We start from the raw sequence: 20633 nt of genomic DNA on the forward strand, positions 1-20633 counted from the left end.
GCCCAGATTTACTGTGTGTAAATCTGGTTAATTGCAAATGTGTTACAAATATTACAGATTTGCACACTAAAGTATGAAATCAATTGACACATGGTCACGTAATAGTACCTGATCTTCTGGCCCTGTTTTTAGAGGGGCCATGTGTTATTTATTTATTTATTTATCTATCTATCTTGTTCACAAACCTTTAAACAAACATATACTTAGGTGGTGTCTTTAGAGAGAGAGGCCGATATGACTACTGTGCGGATATGCAGACCCTAACTCAGACAGTCACATCATACATAATGTACATTCATCAATGGGTATTTTCAGGCAGTATGATGTGCAGAGGCTCTGCAGCTGTTGAGGGGGGAAAGTGAGTGACTAACACAATTATCTCAAAATCTACAGTCCAAATTTCCTTAACATTTGGCATCAATAGTCATGCCCCTCAAAGTATGAATCTTATACCTTTTAGGTAATCTCCTGAACTTTCATCCATCCATCATGTTGAAACTTCCACTTGTAGACAACATCTTTTTTTCTTATTAATTATTCTGAAAAAACAGACTGTTTCCGAAAAACAATAAACCAGACTTGTGTATACATATTTATATTGTTATATTTTTTTTACCACTTAATAGCTTATTTTTAACTAGATGTGTCATGCACCAACTCCACCAAAGCAAATTCCTCGTATGTGTAAAACTATACTTGGCAATAAAGGCTTTTCTGAATCTTCTGATTCTGATTCTGACATCTAACAGGGAAATGCAATGAAATTTAGTTTCATTCATGTCCCCAAAGTGATAAACTTCCTCTTCATCCTACAACCTCAAATCTACCTCCACCAAATGTCAAATGTGATACTTTTGTCCAACTACTAGCTTCAACAGTAGCAAGATTATCAGTTCATTGTCTTGAAGACAGCTCCTGTGTCCACACATTACACGGACGGTGGGAGAAATGGAAGGTTAATAGGGCCCAGAAACTCATTTTTGCCACAGAGCCATAGCAGGTTAATCCAGCCATATGCATCTGACCCACATGTCTTTGAAGTGTGGGGGGACACAAGGGAAAGAACCAATGCTGGAAACTGAGCATCTGTTAAATTACAGAGCCTATCCTCCCTCCAGTTACAATGACATTGTTCCACACTGGTTGATGTCACATACAGTACATATTCTATCACTTCATCTTTATTCTAACACTTCATTGAAGCTGTATGATTCTCCAAATTCAACTTTGCACATCCTTTTGTATATACTGTTTATTTTTTCTTAGTAAATATATTTTGTTTTATATTTTGTGGTATATTTGTTTTATATATATATTCTCAATATAAATATTTTGTTTTTTATACTTGATATAAAAACGTGACTATATATATATATATATATATATATATATATATATATATATATATATATATATATATATATATATATATATATATATATATATATATATTCTTTCTCTTTTCTTTCTTTTCTAATTCTATTCTAATTCTATCCTTGTAAGGAGCACTGCAACAAAAACAATTTCCCCTCGGGGATCAATAAAGGAATAAAGGAATAAAATTCTGATTGTTATATGAAGTGACATTTTCATTAAAACCCATGATTCCAGATTTTTTTGAAACCGCAACATCAAATTATGCTCAGTTTACGTAAGATGTATTTGTTGCTTGCGTGCAAATATGATGAATAGCCTTCCCTCTGTTCAGGAACAGGGCCAGAGGAGTGGTTCTTTGAGGATCATGAATGGATAACTGAATGGGCCCCTGGACCAGAACCTCTGTATGAAGTCAATGGTTCTTGTTTGGTTCGTGTCAAACCACGACAAAGATATACAAAATGACCACAGAGACGGAACAATCAATGTGATTATGTGTGCAAAGAAGCCTTGAATCTTAATGCACAACTAAATTAAGGGACAGCCAGCCTCAGATGTAAAGCAATGCATACATCCAGATAGCAACACACATATTCTTTTCCTGCGTCCTTTCTTCATACATTCTTCATAAATGTGCAGCCCTGCGGTGGAGCTACTCTGACAAACTATTCAAATAAAATGTTTGTAATCACAATAATGCACCTATAATTAACCAAATAACACTTACATGCACGGTTATTCAAAGTCTGTCTAAAAGTTATTGTATGTATCAAGCTATAATTAATACTGAAAACTGTGTTATTGGATGGTACAAGGGAACAAATGAGGAATAAGGTGCTTTGATGAGGGAACAATCCCGACATATGAACCCACTCACTGACACGCAACAACAGCGAGAATGTGTCCTCGGGTCAGTGTTGTTGTGAAGACGGAAGTGACAGCAGGACCTCCCTCTGGCCAATAACTCATTCCTCTCTGGAAACCGTTAAAGTAATACTCTGCTACCTGCTGAGACATGTCTACTGCGTACAGAAACAGGTGAGACACATTTCAGTCTTTGTTGTCGCCAGGGATGCAGGACCCACGGACGGTGAAACACTGCTTGTTCATCATTTATTGTAGCAGCTAGCATCCTCACAGCAAAACTGGTACTAATATCAGTGCTACGCTAGCAACAACAGCAGATCAGCTAACCCAACATAAGCTAAGTTTAGGTTTAAGGCAAGAGTTTCAGAAACATACAGCTGGTAGCATAGCAGCATGCTAACATGATTTTGCTCACTTTAAAACATTACATTTAATGTCAGAAACAGCGAGCCTCTGGGGCGTCTTCTAAGCTAACTAACGTGAATACAGCAACTTCATCGTTGTGAGTAGCTCCGCTAGCTCCCTGTTAGCACATCAGCTGACTGATCTTACTTCCTTAAAACGAACCGACGATCAATTAACGATCACCCAGCAGGCAGCATTTGCTGACAGTGTGTTTCTGTCATTGCAGAGGTGAAACAAATGCGTCTTCTTTTCTTTTAAACTGTCTCTCTGGCGTTAAATTAGCTAATGTCAAATTAGCCAAACCATGCTACCTTGGAAAAACGCCTTTGGCTCAGTTTAGAAAGACTTTTAATGATTTTATTTAATGTGAATACGATTTCCGCTGCTGTCATTTGTTATTTTAACCCACAATCTAAATGAAATACATGGAAAAACCTCTAACATAGGACCACTGTATATGTTTTGCCCTCTCATCTTATTTGTAAACTGATTTTCCTCAGATATTTACCATCCCATGTTATTTTCCCCTCAACTGATAATAAACCGGTTTGACGTTAACACTAAACAGGATTTTTTCTGGTTGAAAATGAGGCAAAAGTCATTTTCTTAACAGTGATCTGTTGAGTATTTAAATACTTTCTAAATAGGAAATTGAATGAACACACGCTGCAGGTCCGTAGCAGGTGTGCAAGGCCCCATAGACATACACAGATAAATGTATGATGGGGGAAAAAAGACTGATTTGATGGTTAAGTACGTTTTAATTAAAATAAAGGTAGTCAAACTATAAATGCTAAAAAAACAAAAAACAAACCTTCTTTCTGATGCCCTCCTTTATGAAACAAATACCACCCAAACAATATCTTTTTACCATATGGTAATTAAAATGTACACTAAAATGCAACTATTACACCTGCATGTAAATACAGTGCCACAATGTTGTAATGCAATAAATCCAATATTTATGAAGCTTATCATATACAGTGTTTGTGTCTGAAAGAGATGTTGATGTAGTTATCCAACAGGGTTTCTCATATTTTGACCACCGTGGGCAAAATATTGGCTGAACAAGTGATTATATGCGTAGAATCTCCAAATGATCCGTGTCTATGAATAGAATCCAAAGTTTATATGGTATGTGAACTGTAATATAGCAGAGATTTGTCTCTATGCATTTTTCCCATTCCAATTTTTACATGCTCGTAGCCTATTAGTATTGCTGGCCGTGTTAGGCCTGTGTGGCCACTTTTGCAAAGCAATGAGCAGGACTGCTTTATATTTAGAGGATGTTTACATCAATGTGATGTAGTACCTTGATTTGTCAAGTATTTTCTACTAAAAAAAACTGACACACCTCTGTTTGTTTTATCAATAAACAGCATCTCAATTGTGTAACAAAATAATCTAAATAGAAGCATTATTATGTGGTTTGAATGCGTGCACACAGTGCCCATCGAGACTCCTGAGACAGCTCCATGTGTTGAAGAAGATCATTACATGGAGTTAAAAGCTCAGAAAGGTACAAAGTGGACCTTTGGGCTTGGATTATTGTTTTGCACTTACTGTTCCCAAAGGTCAAGAATGAACTCCCATGCTAAACGTTTCTAAGTTGAATTTCCCAGAAATGACTACTTTATCCATATCACAACCATACTTAAAGAATTAGTTTGGCATTGTGGGAAATACACGTATTTGCTCTCTTGCTGTGAACTAAACAAACAAGATACAGTGTGTTGCCTAGCCTTTCACCCCACTCCCAGTCTTTATGTCAGGCTAAGCTAATCACCTCCTGGCTCTTGCTTCATACAACCATGATACCAAAGAATGCTGTGTAACATAAATAAAAATAAAAGGCAATCATTTACAAATGAACTGTTTGCTAAGAACAGTTTTATGAAGTGAACCTCTCTCCACCCTCGCTTGTGAACGACTGAACCTTTTAAGGATGCCCCTTTCATACCCAATCCTGATGCTGTCAGCTGTTATGAATTAGGGATAGGTCTGATTTTTGAATATCTGAACCGACATTGAATTATTAAAAAAAAAAAAAAGGTTAATGTGATGATTGTCTTGACATTTGATGAATGGTCGTATAGTTCCCCGAGAATATCAGATATTGTTTTTTCTTGCAATGTCCCTATTATGAACGTTTACCTGTACCATGGTTTTGGAGCGTTCCTCAACTTTCTGTCTTTAGTTGCTCTTGTCCCAACTTGCTTGAAACATGTTGCTGCATCAAATTCAGAATAAGCAGATATTTACAAAAATCAATGAAGTTGATGAGGTCAAACATTAAAGATGTTGTCTCTGTGCTGTTTTCAATTGAGTATATGTCACAAAGGACAAGCAAGTTATCATATTTTGTTGTACTTGTGTTTTACACAGCGTGCCAACTTTTTGAATTGGGGCTGTGCTTTTGCCACAGACATGAGTGTTATTGATCCTCTCATCGAATCCATGACAAGAAAGCAAGCACATTTCCCAAAATGTCAAACTATTCCTTTCAGTCTATCATAACTAAATATTTAGGACTTTATACCAGAGAAAGTGTCTTTTTGTGAGAACCTGTAATGGGTATTTTGTCACTGAGCAGTAATTCAGAACTGAAATTGGTTCTTTTGTTTGTGTCTTCTTTCAGGATACAGGAATTCAAAGTAACCTTAAGTGAAGAAAACATAAATTTGAAGGCACTGAGGGAGCTGTGCTTCAATGGTAAGTGTCCTATTTTTTTGGTGCTGATAATGCTATTGTAGATATTTCATTGTTCCGTATTTGACCATCCTTTTCTTAATTCAATTTAGGAATCCCATTTGAAGGAGGCATACGAGCGCTTTGCTGGAAGGTAAGTCGCCCTGCCTCTGTGTTGTTGGAGTACACTTTTGTGTATGACACATTACACCTCTTACAAGAACATTTTTTTTATTGTTCTGAAACATTTTCTATTTTGAAATAAATGTTCTATTCATCAATAAAATGTTAGTGATGTTGAATCTTCAGTGTAGCTGGAGATCATTCCCAGCCATCCTGCCCCCAGATTAATGTGGTTTAAATGTGGCATATGTCCCTATGGTCGTCGTTATCATGGTCACGTTGCTGGAGAGTGTTCACACATTAATGTTACATCAGAGAATTTGCTATCAGCTCCTAAATTGCAGACACAGAATGTTTCTCCCTCTCTCTTGGACACAATTTCTACAGCTAGAGTAAATGTAGTCAGAATATGTCTTAGTTAGAAATAAATATGGACTAACTGTCTGAGCCTTGTCTGACCCAAGTCACAAGACATGTGACATTAATTCTTTGATTAAATATTATTTTATCGCCATTCGTTCCAGACCTCTGACCTTGAATAACAATCAGATGTGGACCTTTGAGTGACACGTTTGAGAACCTCTGAGTTGGTTGCACTAGCAACACTTTTTGAAGCCTGTCTCGCAAAAAATGTGTTCTTTCATTCCTTTAGGTATGGAAGATGGGTTACCAGTTTTAAGAATGACTGAAACCCCTAAAGGGTAGAGGCGTTGATTTTGAGTATAATGCCGTTACCTTGAACAATCTACAGACAACCAAAAGTCTGTCTCTTTACTTTTTTGGTTGATTTCTCAGAATTTCTCACAAGTAGTCATGTTAGGGATGACATTTTGATAATAAGGCACGTAATAAAGTGAAGGACTTTCTAAATCTGTTTAAAAGTGGATGAATGAATTCTAAACCGCATGTTAAGGAGCAAATCTTGGTCACTCTCTGGACCTGGTAATTTCATATAGGCTGAAGATAAATCTTTCTTCTGTTGTTGACTGGACTCTCACTGGATGTCTTTTATTGTGCGCTGCCAACTTCTGTAGAGCAAGTAGCAAAAAACACTGTGTTACTCCTGAGGTGACCTCATATTCCTCAGCATGTAACAGAAACCAGATTACGTCAACTCTCTTTTAATAATAAATTGGCTACAGCCTTTTATGCTGATTCACCACTTAAAATTATCAAAACAATTACATAGAGGAGCATTGAAGAGTCATGAAACCAACAAATTAAAGAGCAACTGTCGGATCACAGTGCAGATACACTATGTTTTGGGAACTGGTAAGAGCAAGTTTGGTTATTAAATATCAGAGAGAGTTATTGGTAACTATTGATTGATCAACTTAAAGTAAACTTCCTTCTTCAGTCAAGGTAGATTCTCAGGATCCAGACATGTTGGGTCTGTGGCTCGTCCAGCGAGTTGGGGGACTGTGTCTTGGCTAGTTAATGTACAAACAAAGCGCTGTGGAGTGAGGCGCATCAATTTTTGTATCCTTGGTGACATCATGGTGCATCATAGGAACCCCCCTGAAGGTTGAAGGTTAATTTACAGAATATCATTCTCTGAAGATTTTCCTCTGGAGCTTTAAAGTTAACATAACATTTTTCCACTGTTTTTAATGCCACATATATATTCTGTGTTCATTTACTGCAACACATCAGTGAGGTCTGTACGATATATGATGAAACTATGATCAGCTCCCAGGTTTTTTATGGCTGCACCATGACATCAAATGGAATCCTTCATGTTCATCATTTTACATGGATTCTCTAAAATACAGTCTTGCACATTTGGTATCTATGAACTCTTGAACCAGAGTTTAAACTAAAGTTTAGTGGGTTGGAACAGCAGACTGTATGAGTCGGTAATGATGGTCTTGCTGGTGGGTGCAGCAGGGTTGAAAATGCTTGTGGAAAGAATTGTGCATAAGTGTAATTTGCATCTTAAACCTACAATAAATGTCTCTTTGGCTAAATATAGAAATTAGAAATGAGGTCTGGGTTATAAATGAAACGGGACGGATCAGATTGTTGTACAGTTGACTATATGGGCTTGCAGAATGTTGTGATCTGTGTTGTTGACTGTGATTTTCTTTTCAGATCCTTCTCAATTACCTACCTCTCGATCAGACATTATGGGAGTCTTTCCTCAAAAAGCAGAGGTAAGGACAACATGTTGAAGACTCCTTATTGCTTTAAGGAGCTGCTGTGGCATTGCTTAACTTATTTGGAGATACCTTTTTTGGTTTCAGAAGGTACAAAATCAGCTAGCTATGAAGCTAGCTGGGAACAAGCCACCTCTACTGTTGTTTCCCCCATTTCCCTTGTTAGTATCAGACCTAACAGAGAATTCAGATTTCATCACTGTTTTTATGCCTCCACGCTGGCGACAGCATTATGCGCTGTGGGCCTCATGTTCACCGCTAATTGTCTCAGCACTACCACTAATGAATGTATATAATATTCCACAGTAAGCTTTCATGTGAACATAAGAACTCAAGGGATATTTTAAAGACAGAATGAGAGGGATTTTCCAAAAAAATAATGTATGGGCTCATACAAAAATAATCCCTCTCAATGATCACTTATGACCCACTGGAAGTATGTGGTGCAGTGACCCTGCCCTCTGTATTTTCTTATTTTGCTGCATTTGGGACATTTCTGAGTGACAACCTTTGGGCATGAGTGTATAGTCCTCAACCAATAACAGCCTACAAAGTGTGAGGGTGGTTAAACGTGGCAACCAGGTTCCAGATCATAAGCATGCATCCAAGAGGAGCCAGGAGGACATTGAAGAGGGGCCAGCACTGAACACTGTGTTGATAAACCACAGCTAAAAAACTGGACTCATTCCGTCTTGAAGTTTTCACTTCTCTCTTTCATTTTGTCCCATGTCTCTCATAGGGAGGTGTACTCCCAGTTCCTAAAAGAAATGATCATCCAGCCTGGTATTGCCAAAGCCAACTTGGGCCTTTCCAGAGAAGATGTGACAATGGAGGACCATGTGAGTCAAGTCTCCTTTGTTCTGGTGTTCTTTTTCCACAGCAGTGCCTAACTGAAAGGAGGCCATATTCAACGAAGTTACATTCTATGTGAAGCAGAGTGTACCTCAGTGGCAGTCCCAATGGCTGCAGTCATTCATGACAAGTAACCAAAAAGCAGAACATGCATGAAGTATGCTTAATAGAGAAGCCTTAAAGAGGCAGTGTGCAGGCTGGTGATTACATGAGATTCTTTAGCTAGGCAGCACTCATGGAGCACATACAATTCATCTACATTGGTTTTCAGAAATGACAAACATTCAGCTCTAACACACAGCAGCAGGAAGAGAAGATTGTAAGACCAGTCATGTTTTAATAATAAGTCCAAACATGCATTTGAAGGACTTGGCAGGACTACCTGTTTAATGTTCTCTTTGGGTTAATGTTTAACTGCGTTTCTTAGGCTGGGTGCATACTTGCTTTTTAACCCCGCTCTCCGACAACTGGCTGTGTTCTGAACGTAATTGTTGACATACTTGCTTCTTTATTACTCGTATTAATGGACGATACCAGAGAACTCAGACCATATAGAACTTCAGATTTGCATGGCGTAAACAATGAACATGGCGACACTTGAAGAGGTTACTATATATATATATATATATGTATAACCTATATAGCTATATATCTATATATATCTAAACAGACACAGGATATGTGAGGCAGCCATTAAAAGCAAGTGCTCTATTTCCGGGGCTAACAGTGCTGAGTGCAACAGTAAAATGTGGATCACTATACTACTTAAATCTATTGACTCTTTGTCCTTAGTTGCTGAGGCACATTTGTTGACATACTGTTTGACTGTGGAAACATTAAATATTGTCACTTTAACAGTTCATACTGTGTAGTGCAAACTTCAGTAGCACTGCCAGCTTTTTATGCTACAGGGGGCCTTAAACCAGACAGACAAACCTTTGGATTCAGGTTTCATAATTGAAGAAATTTGCCATTTAGCCATTTAATTAAGCCAGTCCAGCTAAATACAATGAGCTTCCATCTGTATCAACGTTCGGCTCCGAGTATATCTGCCCTGCAAGCAAACAAGAAGATTGCTGATGTTAAGGAGGATATTTGACGGCTCTCTGATGAATTTCTGCCACTTCGTCCTGCTCGATGCCTAACCATCAGTTGTCCTGTGATGAAGTGGTGGTCACCCCCTCACCTAAGCCTCTCCAACCGCCACGCCACCTGTCTTATGATCCTCCAGTTCACCCAGCTGATGATGATACATGAAGGCCATCGGTGTGGTCTTCGCCACTCTGTAAATGGCCAACATGGCAAAGCCCAACCTGGTGATCAGCGTGGACGATGCTGGGGCCATTTCAATGAAATCCAAGAGTACTTTCAAGACCACAGAGATCATGTTCAAGCTGAATGAAGAATTTGACGAGATGACAGCAGATGGCCGAAAGACCAAGACCATCATCATCACCATCACCATCATCACCATCACTCTTGAGAATGGCAAATTTCTGCAAATACGGTCGTGGAACAGAAAGAGAATGACGCTAGAACAAGAGATCCAAGATGGAAGTTAACAGCTCTGACTTGTCCTGATCTGGACCCCTCTCAAACACTGCAGCCTTCCCACAACTGGTGGCTCACTGTGTTCAGATGCTCTGGATGTCTTCCTTGCCCTGAGCCAACAGTGAATCTTTCTGTTTGATCACTGCCTTGCCACCTACGCTCACCCCATCCACAGTTGGTGACCTCTGCACAGTGTGAATCTCCTCACCTACCATTAGAACCCATAGCCATCGTCTTCTCATCCATTTCATTACCAGGAGGACCGTTTCTCTAATACTGCTACTCACTGCTTCCCTGGAACCATGGTCCCTATCATCTTGGATAAGCTCCCGGGTGTTACGCTCACTCCCATCCTCTGCTATTCAAGTGATTGTTCATGTTGGAACAAGTGATGCAGCTTGTCAGCAATGTGAGCTGACCAAAAAGGACCTTAATGACCTTTGTGGTTTTATAATTAGTTGTGGAAAATCTGTTTTTATTCCTGGTGCTATTCCAACATTGGCTCGTGGAGAAGGCAATTTTAGCAGACTGTGTGAAACAGCTGGATTCGTACATTGCGCTGCTCACCCTGAATACATAGCAGAGACACTAAAGCAGCAGGTAGTGTGTGTGCCTCACAGCAAGAAGGTTGCCGGTTCGATCCCCGGGTTGGACAGGGCCTTTCTGTGTGAAGTTTGCATGTTCTTCCCGTGCATGCGTGGGTTCTCTCCGGGTACTCCGGCTTCCTCCCACAGACCAAAAACATGCTCATTAGGTTAATTGGTGACTCTAAATTGTCCGTAGGTGTGAGTGTGAGCGTAAATCGTTGTCTGTCTTCTGCATATGTTGCCCTGCGATCGACTGGCGACCGGTTCAGGGTGTACCCCACCTCTCGCCTGTTGACAGCTGGGATAGGCTCCACCCCCCCACCCCCCTCAACCCTGAAAGGGATGGTTGGGTATAGAAAATGGATGGATGGATGGATGGATGCTGTTATGATTTTTCAATGGCTCTCATTGGAGAAGGTACACATGCAGACCTCTCCAAAATCACAGCCCCTTTCATGTATGCAGTGACGATTAAAATGTCCATTAAAATGTTACCTGTAAATCAAGTGTGTGTGTGTGTGTGTGTGTGTGTGTGTGTGTGTGTGTGTGTGTGTGTGTGTGTGTGTGTGTGTGTGTGTGTGTCTGTGTCTGTGTGTTTGTGTGTTTTGATTTTTCTGTTGTGTTACCATGGTTTTCTTATGATTTTGTCATCACCAGTTTTTATGTATGAAATGTCACATATATGTTTATCAATTTCATGTACTTGTTTAGTGGGACTTGTTTATGTAGCCCAAAAACTACATGAAACATGGAATTTGTGCTTGTGCAAAAGTAAGTGACCCCCAGCTGCATTGGTTAAGTCAAGCAGGTAACAGACTCAGGTGAAACACATTTGGGTGTTTAATTAATCATTTAAGCAGACCAATGAAATGAGACATCCTTGGGAAAGGGTTTGGCCTGCAAACATAAACCACCTTTGTTGAATTAAATAATTTTTATGTGTGTCCTATTGGACACACATAAAAAGAGATATATATTTTATATATTTTCATTAACAACATGAAAGTGTGCTTTACAAATTGGGATTTGGATGTATGTTTAATAAGGTCATTTTAATGTTTTTTACAAAACAGTGACCCTGTCTGGAAGGTTCACAAACTCTCAAGCAGCACTGTATACATGTGTGCGTGTGCATGTGTACACAGTATAAAAATGAGCACCTTAAACTGCCAATAGACTTTTTCTCCTAATGATGTCTTCTACTCCCCCTCAAAATTTGCAAACAAATGCAGTGTATTATGTATTTTTGGTAGTTTCTGGAAAAATTGCTCACAAGTGTAAGAAGTCACTTAAAACTGGGGCAGTAATGTAATGTGTCTTTGTTTTGTTCAATTTTTCAGCCTCTAAATCCAAACCCAGACAGCAGGTGGAATACCTACTTCAAAGATAATGAAATTCTACTACAAATTGACAAGGATGTAAGGTATGACTTTGAAACTGTTCCAGATCTGTTAGTTTGTTCCTGATGGAAGGACCACTGCCTGTCATTGTGTCTACAGTATATAAGAAGTTCTTTTTAAAGGCATCAGAGTAGCAAACAAAAAAACATGTAACAGAGGCTGATATGACAGGAGTGTTTGTCCTCGTGGTTGCAGGCGGTTGTACCCAGACATGGCATTCTTCCAGCGTCCTACAGAATATCCTTGCCAACTCATCTTGGATCCTCAGAATGATTATGAGACGCTGCGTCGACGAGTTGAACAAACTACCTTGAAAGCACAAACCGTAAACCGCAACCGCAGTGGAGTCACCAATGTAAGAGACCGAGGATGTGTGACTGTGTGGTCAGTACAGTGTGTGTTATGGTTACATGGGTTTGAGGAAAAGGACTAAAGCCAGCGAGGAACAGAAAAAATGTGTCAGATTTCCAAGTAAACGTTAATAAACTCCAAGCTCAAATGCTAACGTGCTGTATCAAAATGCTGATGTTTGGATGTTTACCGGTCAACCTGTCTCTTTGTCAGTCGGTTCACCACTGTGGTCCAGACTGAAATGTCTCAATATCTGCTAACATTTGTGTTCCCCTCAGGATGAATTGGAAAAAATAATAATACTAATAAAATAATGTGATTCTCTGAGTCTAGCGGTACCATCAGGTCAAAGTTTCACTCTGACTAGCACTTTGATTTACCACAAACCTGCAAAACCAATGACACTCTCATCAACCGCAAATGTATTTTCTGCTTAGTGGTAATTGGCAAATGTTAGAATGCTAATATGTATATAATATAGTAAGAGTGAACATGGTAAACGTTACACCTTCTAAACATCAGCATGCTAGCATTGCATAGCATATGCCACATTACTTACAAGTATGTCTGACATCCTTTTCTGCATAATGTAAAATAGAAATTAATAAGCTCTGAACAGCAAACACGATCACTTGCTCTTGAGTACAGCATTGGGAGTATTGTTTGAAGTTTACTTTTACTTCTCTTTTCCTTGAATTTGCATAAATATCTTTGAGTAAAACATCACCTTGTGTGCTGCATATAATCAACATTATCCAGTGTTTGCAGAACGACGACACCACTCTCTGATAAACTGAATCTGCTCTACCAGGTCAGCTCACCGGGAAAGGCATTGAACCTGTATCCGTCTAACGAATACGAGGTGTTGCCTAGTGGGAATGAAGCACACTGGGAGGTGGTGGAGCGGATCCTCTTCATCTACGCCAAACTCAACCCTGGGATTGCCTATGTACAGGGCATGAACGAGATTGTTGGGCCAATTTACTTCACCTTTGCCACAGACCCCAACAGCCAGTGGAAAGGTTTGTGACAGTTGGACTGAAAATGTGAATGTGTTTCACGCATTTGAAATAAACATATTCCTTTCTGCTTCATTGTTCAGAGCACGCGGAAGCAGATACATTCTTCTGTTTCACCAACCTGATGTCGGAGAATAGAGACAACTTCATCAAGAGCCTGGATGACTCTCAGTGTGGCATCACCTACAAGATGGAGAGTGTGTACTCCATGCTGAAGGACAAAGACCTGGAGCTCTATCTCAAACTGGTAAGACCGAGGGCTCACTCCCACTTCCTGCTCATTGTCTGTTCCTCTTTGGGAGCTGTAGGGATGTTTTAAACTGCTCACTAAATGACAATGATTCAAATCAGCAATGGAGGAGCCACAGATTCAAACCACATGTTGTTAATTGAAACAGCCAGTGTCCACTATATTCAGCTGCATCTTCCAAGTCTGTAACAAGAGCATCTCACTCACAACTCTGCAGCAGCAGTTCACATCTCTGAAGCATGAAATTACCTGAATGTTTATAAATCAGAGCTGCAGCTGACATTTTTTTTTCCTTGTCCATTACTGATTAATCAGTTAATCATATTGCCTATAAATTGTCAGAAAACTGTGAAAAATGGGATGTCCCTAAGATGCAGTCCACAATCTAAAAAACATATAGAGTTAATTATGGTACAAGACACAGACAAGCAGCAGATCCTCACGTCTGAGAAGATGAAACCAGAAAATCAGTTCAGTTCTTCCTATAAATATTCATATTTATTGCCATTTGATTTCATATTGAAATTTATATTATATGACAGTTTTCAAGTGTTCAGTGTCAGTCATCGAGTAAAGCTATTTTTTTGTGTTTGTAATTAGTGAGAAAGCTGAGAGAGGAGGAAGAAAACAAGACAGTTGTGAGGGAGAGAGACAATCTGTGGATCTCATTTTTTCAAGTGTATCTTAAAGCAGCGTTGATATTGCCATTTCCTCTGTTTTTCCCTCATTTTTCTGTGTCCACACAGGGGGAGCAGAACATCAAACCACAGTATTTCACATTCCGGTGGCTGACCTTGTTGTTATCTCAGGAGTTCCTCCTACCAGATGTCATCCGTATCTGGGACACTCTGTTTTCTGACCAGAACCGCTTCCATTTCCTTATCCTGGTCTGCTGCGCCATGCTAATGTGAGCTATCCACATTGTGCTCCCAGTTGTCCTAAAGCACTGGTAGACTGATTGACTGACTCTTCATTTGAATCATGGTGTCTGTTGACTTCCTCTGTTCACAGACTCATCCGAGATAGCTTGCTGGCCGGAGACTTCACAGTGAATATGAGATTACTACAGGTAAACATACACATCCCAGGTTCATATTTGGACAATTAGCACAGCTGATGCTCTAACCAAAGGTAACTCACACAGAGCGATTTAGTCTTTTCCTGATGTTCCTTTCAGGATTACCCCATCTCAGATGTCCACACCATCCTGACCAAGGCCAAAGAGCTGCAGGATAACTCCTAACCTGCTCACTCTTGTCCTCCTGCCCTCTTTCCTCAGATGTGGTAGGTGGGAGTTAAAGCATTAAAAAACATTGTCATGTCAAACATGTATCATGGGAGGACTTGATCAATGAACAGCCTGGACAGATGTGTTGGGGGAAACCCAGCATACTGCTTTTTAACTCTACGTCTGATGTTTGGTCAGTGGGGACTGCCGTGAAACCGCTGGACGTGCTGAAACTATTCCTTCCTGGAATGGAGGAGGCCACCTGTTTCTTGATGTATTATGGGAAAAGGCTCCTCTTGCAGCCATCTCTCCCATGGAGACTTCTTGTGCTCAGATAATGTTTGCACTGAACATCTGAGGGAGAGGGAGCCACATGAGTTTTACACTACCGATCTTAGTTTGTCATAAAAACATACCAGAAATGTTTTACGATAGAGCCAAAAAATTAACAAAAATCCCATGGTGACCAAGTGTGTAGTCAGATCGAGCAAATGTTTAATTGGTTTGAGCCGTCGTGCATGTTTATTCTTTATGGGGTTTTTTTATTTTTTATTTTTAGCATTTGAACGTTTTTAATGTAAGAAACATGTACGCCTTATCTGTTTAATGATGTGAAACAGGAGGCAGTATTTCTGGGTCTGTTTTCTGTCTGAGTAAAATAAATATGAAGTGATGGGCCTTGCCTATTGAATATTGTATTAGAAACCTTCTGAAAATCATTATTTGTTCAGCATTATCTCAACAGTCTTTTGTCCCATTGAAAATGTGGATTAATTTCCTCATATAGTTATATTACATTGACACAAGAAACAGCCATCACCAACACCAACAGCCATCAAGAGGAAATCGTGGTGCTTTTCACACTGAACATTATTTGCTGAGCTTTTTCATCAACCTGGGTTTACACGTATCTCTAGAGTAGTTTCATTACAACACTTTATACCATGGCTGTGGTCAATCAGTCATTGTGACTGGCCAAGGATGTGCATTATTTTAAGATAATGCACAGCTCCGGCAGAGCAGTATCATGTCTTCATAAGTCATACTCATGGTTTCTGCTGTTACCAGCCTACAGTAGTTACGCTTGCTATTGTTTGAAATTTACTGATGATAGTGTAATATAATAAATTACCAATAGCATTTTAACAAATGAGTTCTGTTTTACATGGTTACAGATGCAAACCATAATACTTAGTTGATGTTAACAGCTAGTTAGCATTACATCAGCTACAGACAGCTTGCATGACTGAATAGTTTGGATATACAAAAATAAGTTGACGTCAGAAGTCAGAAGTTGACATACACCTTAGCCAAATACATTTAAACTCAGTTTTTCACAATTCTTGACATTTAATCCTAAATCCCTGTCTTAGGTTTGCCACGAGCACCACTTCATTTCAAGAATGTGAAATCTCAGAATAATACTCATTTTTTATTTCAGCTTTTAATTCTTTCATCGCATTCCCAGTGGGTCAGAAGTTTACATACACCTAAACCTCCTTTATACCTTGCATCTTGCAACCAGATTCTATCTAGAGTGTGTTTGTAGGTATGATAGTTACACCTGGTTTTATATGTGTCTCCACTGTCCACATAGAGATCTGATGGCTCTGTCCAGCTTCTTGTTCTTGTTCCTTTTTACTCCCTCCTCAACAACAAAAAAAAAAACAAAAAAAAACTGAACTGCAAAAACAAAACCCAAACAAAAAAGATGGCAGCCATCTATGAAGCTGTGCTTGTATGGACTTTTGATTGCTCTTTGGAAAACACATTCTTCGATAACTAGAATGCCAAAGATGAAAGCAGGTCAGTGCTGCTTTTATTTCACCTGTGTTCAGTGGCTCAACTGTACAGAGGACGATCTGAATGTTGGACACAGTCAAGGCTTTTGGGAGAGCATAGTGATGCGTACCTTTTATAGATGAAGACTGGATGAAGCAGACTTGTGGAGGTCCACATTTTTCTTTCCTTTCTTGGATGATTTCTTTCTTTCCTTGAGTTTCCCATGATGTCAAGCAAAGAGGCACTGAGTTTGATGGTAGGCCTTAAAATACGTCCACAGGTATACCTCCATTTGACTCAAATTAGCAACTTTCTTAATGATTATCTTTCTGTTAAGCCAGCAACATTTGAAAGCAAAAGGAAGTAAGCAATAACTTAAATCATAATTAGCATTAAAAATCCTCTTCCCCTCTTCTTTTTCTTTTTTCTTTTATTGGTTAGCTTACATAGCAATAGCTTAAGAGATGAGTGAAAAGTAAGCGGAAGTAGCATGACTGAACAACACTGCAGTTGTTCTAAACTCAAATCCTGTTTTCTTCCAGTTGATTATTTTTTAAATAGATGAAATGAGAAATGAGTTAATAGCTAAACTACCCCAAGCTTAATGGTGAAGGTTAACCTTTGGGTAAGCCTGATAATGTTCAGTGTGAACACCACCACAGCTTGACAGAGAGGGTTCATTACCATTTTCTATTATTTTATCTTGTGCATATACCATATGATGGCAGATGGGTCATGGCTTGATTAAATCTAGATTTAAATTTTGAATGTAAATGTGGATCTGCAAATTAAATCTACCACTGCTGGGTTAATCAGTGGGGAAAGAGAAAAGAAGTTTCAGAAGGCATTAAAAAGCTTAAAATACGTTGATTAGACTTTGGCCTATTGAATTATTTAATGCATACTCATATGAAGGCACTCTATCTAGATCAGTGATGAAATGCTTTCCCAAGTTAATATGGAAGATGAAAGGATGAAAGACAACATGAAGAGGCTGAAGAGGTCATTGTCACTCACTCAGTATCATGTCATGTTGGACAAAGCGCAGGATGTTCAAATATGGCCCTTACACATGCCCAAAGTGGTAACACAATTTTCAGGCTGACTGAAGTATTTCTGTAATGTATCATTTATTCTATCCTGGGCATTAAAAACTACCCAAGATCAAATGAAACCTTACTTTAATATCCTAGTGAATGCACACTATTGAAATGTAGTCTTTAATATTGGTGAGAGTTGTGTGTGGAAGCTCTTTTACCAAGCAGTGTGTAAAGATACAGTGCTTTTAAAATGTGTTCATGAGCTGGTAAATAACACATTTATTTGTACGGGGTCTGTTTCAGAAGTGCTATTTGAACTGAAAAGGATATTGCCAACATCACATAACAGATCTGAATGGGTGTCATTGCCTGTTACCAAAGTTAGCCATCATTGGCTTTCTTGTTACATATGGATGGCGTGTGAGCCATTTTTCTGAGATGTTTAAACATAAATCAAATCACTAGTTGCTTTTGAATCTAAAACCAGTATGATCCTGTGCAGCTGGTCATCCTTTTAGCAATGAAAACATGAAAAACTCCCTTGAGTGCTATTTACCAGTAAATTGCACAGACTTTATGTTTTCATTGCTGTATTCTATTGGTCCACCTTATACCTAACACCTTACTTGGATGTACGCGATGACGATGCATTAGTCATCTTTTCAGCAATGTCTGGGAAACAGCTGTTGTATACTAGTAACTTGTATTATTTGAAAAATTATATATATGTATAGACGACCCTGATTTCAAAAAAGGTGAGACACTGTAAAATGTAAATACAAACAGAATGCACTCCCCTGGCTCCATCCTCCCTCGTGAACGACTGAGCCTTTCCAGGATGCACAATCAACCTGTTTACATGTGGAATGTTCCAAACAGGTGTTTTTGGAGCGTTCCACAACTTTCCCAGTCTTTAGTTGCTCCTGTCCCAACTTGTCTGAAACATATTGCCACATCAAATTCAGAATAAGCAAATATTTACAAAAATCAATGAAGCTGATGAGGTAAATCATTAAATATGTTGTCTTTGTGAGGTTTGTAATTGAGTATATGACAAAAAGGATTAGCAAATGATCACATTCTGTCCGTTACTTATTATTATTTGTTTTACACTGCGTCCCAACTTTTTTGGAATTGGGGTTGTGTGTGTCTGTGTGGGTGTGTGTAATGGCTGTACGTCACACTTCAGGATAATTGCTAATAATTGATAATTGTTAAAATAATAGATACTAAATATGTCTGTAGATTCATAACATTAGAAAGCTATTACCACCATGGAAAATGAAAGTCTGAGTCTGCCTATGTTCTGTTTTTCATGTTATTGACAATTCCTATAAAAAGACCAAAACAAACAATGTGTTAGATCATCTTTCAGCACTTTCTGACTTCCTTATCCTGTCTGTGGCTCTCAGCCCAGAGCCCATTGGTTCCTGTTGAAGATGTGAATCCTAAAAAAAACTCAAATATATAGTTTCGTTTTTCAAAAGCCTCAAAAACCTTTTTCTTAAACCAGGTACAGTAGGCCTCGTAGTGTTTTTGGGAACAGTGGATTAATACACATTTGGTACTCCAGTGAGCATTTGCTGTAGCAGGATGGTGTGTATGTGGTATTAACTCAATATACATGACACTGGCAAGCAGACTTAAGATTCAAAATAAACAAAATAACTTATTGTAGCAGCCTTTTGAACAAATAGATGATAGATGGAACAAATTAGCCATTTACACTTAATCCTGAGACATTTGGAGTACGCATACTTGCTTATTTGGATAAACAACATGTGAATACACTACATGAACAGCAAGTCCTGGGCTAAAACATGTCCAAACAACTCTACATCTATATAAAATGATAACATTTTCTAAACTTGACTCATTCTTGAATGACCTGTCCTGCAACCTTACACTGCAGTGACACAGACCTAATGTCAGTGAGAGTGGGCAGTGAAAACCTTCCCCATCACAAATAAGATGCGTTCCTCTTGACATTGCCTGAGAAGAAATAGTACTAAACATCAACCGTTTCAAGTGTACTTAAGATAGATATCTACGTCCAACCACTTATCAATATCCAGAATATTGCTTTCATTTTGAAAGAACAAAAAAGAGCAAGCAATTTTAGACCAAAACAAAAAGACATTTTGCGTTTGAAAGTATTTTTATTGTGTAAAAGTGTTGCAGTGAAAATTTTCGAGGGACTGTTACTAATTGATGGCATCCACATATCCACATGGTCCTCTTTTTAATGTGTATTTATTTCTATCCTGATGGCTTTGTGTGTGTGTGTGTGTGTGTGTGTGTGTGTGTGTGTGTGTGTGTGTGTGTGTGTGTGTGTGTGTGTGTGTGTGTTTTGGTGGGGTGGGGGTGATGTTCACTGTATGTCTTATGTCATTTATTTGCATGGTTCCAATTTTGTAAGCACATTTTTGTAATGTCTCCAGTGTTACGACTTGTGTATGTTTTTACATGTTTTGCAGATGTGCATTAAAATGAATGATGGTATGAATCAAACATCTTTCTTTGTCAAAGTGGTGTAATTAAGCCAATTATTACTGAGCAGCACTTACCTGAGGACCTGCAAAAATGCTCCATGAAACATACCAGGATAATTTGAATTATATTATGTATAAATGTATCTACATAGTCATTAAAATAGTATCAGAATTAGGGTTTAAGCACTGAAAGAGTGATTAACCCTGTTGTGTGTGCTGGTTTATTAGGATTCAAACCCCAAATGGGCTATTATTATTTTTCTGCCACAACAGCTCAAATAGCCATAAACTGGAATGAGCTAGAAACATGAAGCCAGTTCCAATAACTGATGATGTGGAGGTGCTTCCCAAGAAATAATGTGTTCTACACAAAAGTTTCATGGACCATAAAAGTCTGCCATGATGGATTTTCCACCACTTTGAATTCTTGGACAACAGTAATTGTTGGATCAACAACAAAACAGG

General features: G+C 38.8%; 1 protein-coding gene across 1 annotated transcript; it reads left to right on the forward strand.

Annotated features, from left to right (window-relative positions):
• The first annotated feature begins 2248 nt into the window (after positions 1 to 2248).
• Positions 2249 to 19772, forward strand: tbc1d13 (TBC1 domain family, member 13). The gene is made up of 12 exons (XM_070988967.1): positions 2249 to 2415; positions 5288 to 5361; positions 5451 to 5491; positions 7552 to 7613; positions 8356 to 8455; positions 11947 to 12029; positions 12202 to 12361; positions 13169 to 13379; positions 13460 to 13623; positions 14373 to 14533; positions 14638 to 14695; positions 14804 to 19772. The coding sequence occupies exons 1-12, from the start codon at positions 2393 to 2395 to the stop codon at positions 14867 to 14869; spliced, it is 1203 nt and encodes a 400-aa protein (XP_070845068.1). The 5' UTR covers positions 2249 to 2392; the 3' UTR covers positions 14870 to 19772.
• Positions 19773 to 20633: the final 861 nt, after the last annotated feature.

The sequence above is a fragment of the Chaetodon trifascialis genome, chromosome 20, assembly GCF_039877785.1.
Source record: "Chaetodon trifascialis isolate fChaTrf1 chromosome 20, fChaTrf1.hap1, whole genome shotgun sequence".
NCBI classification, from domain to species: Eukaryota; Metazoa; Chordata; class Actinopteri; order Chaetodontiformes; family Chaetodontidae; genus Chaetodon; species Chaetodon trifascialis.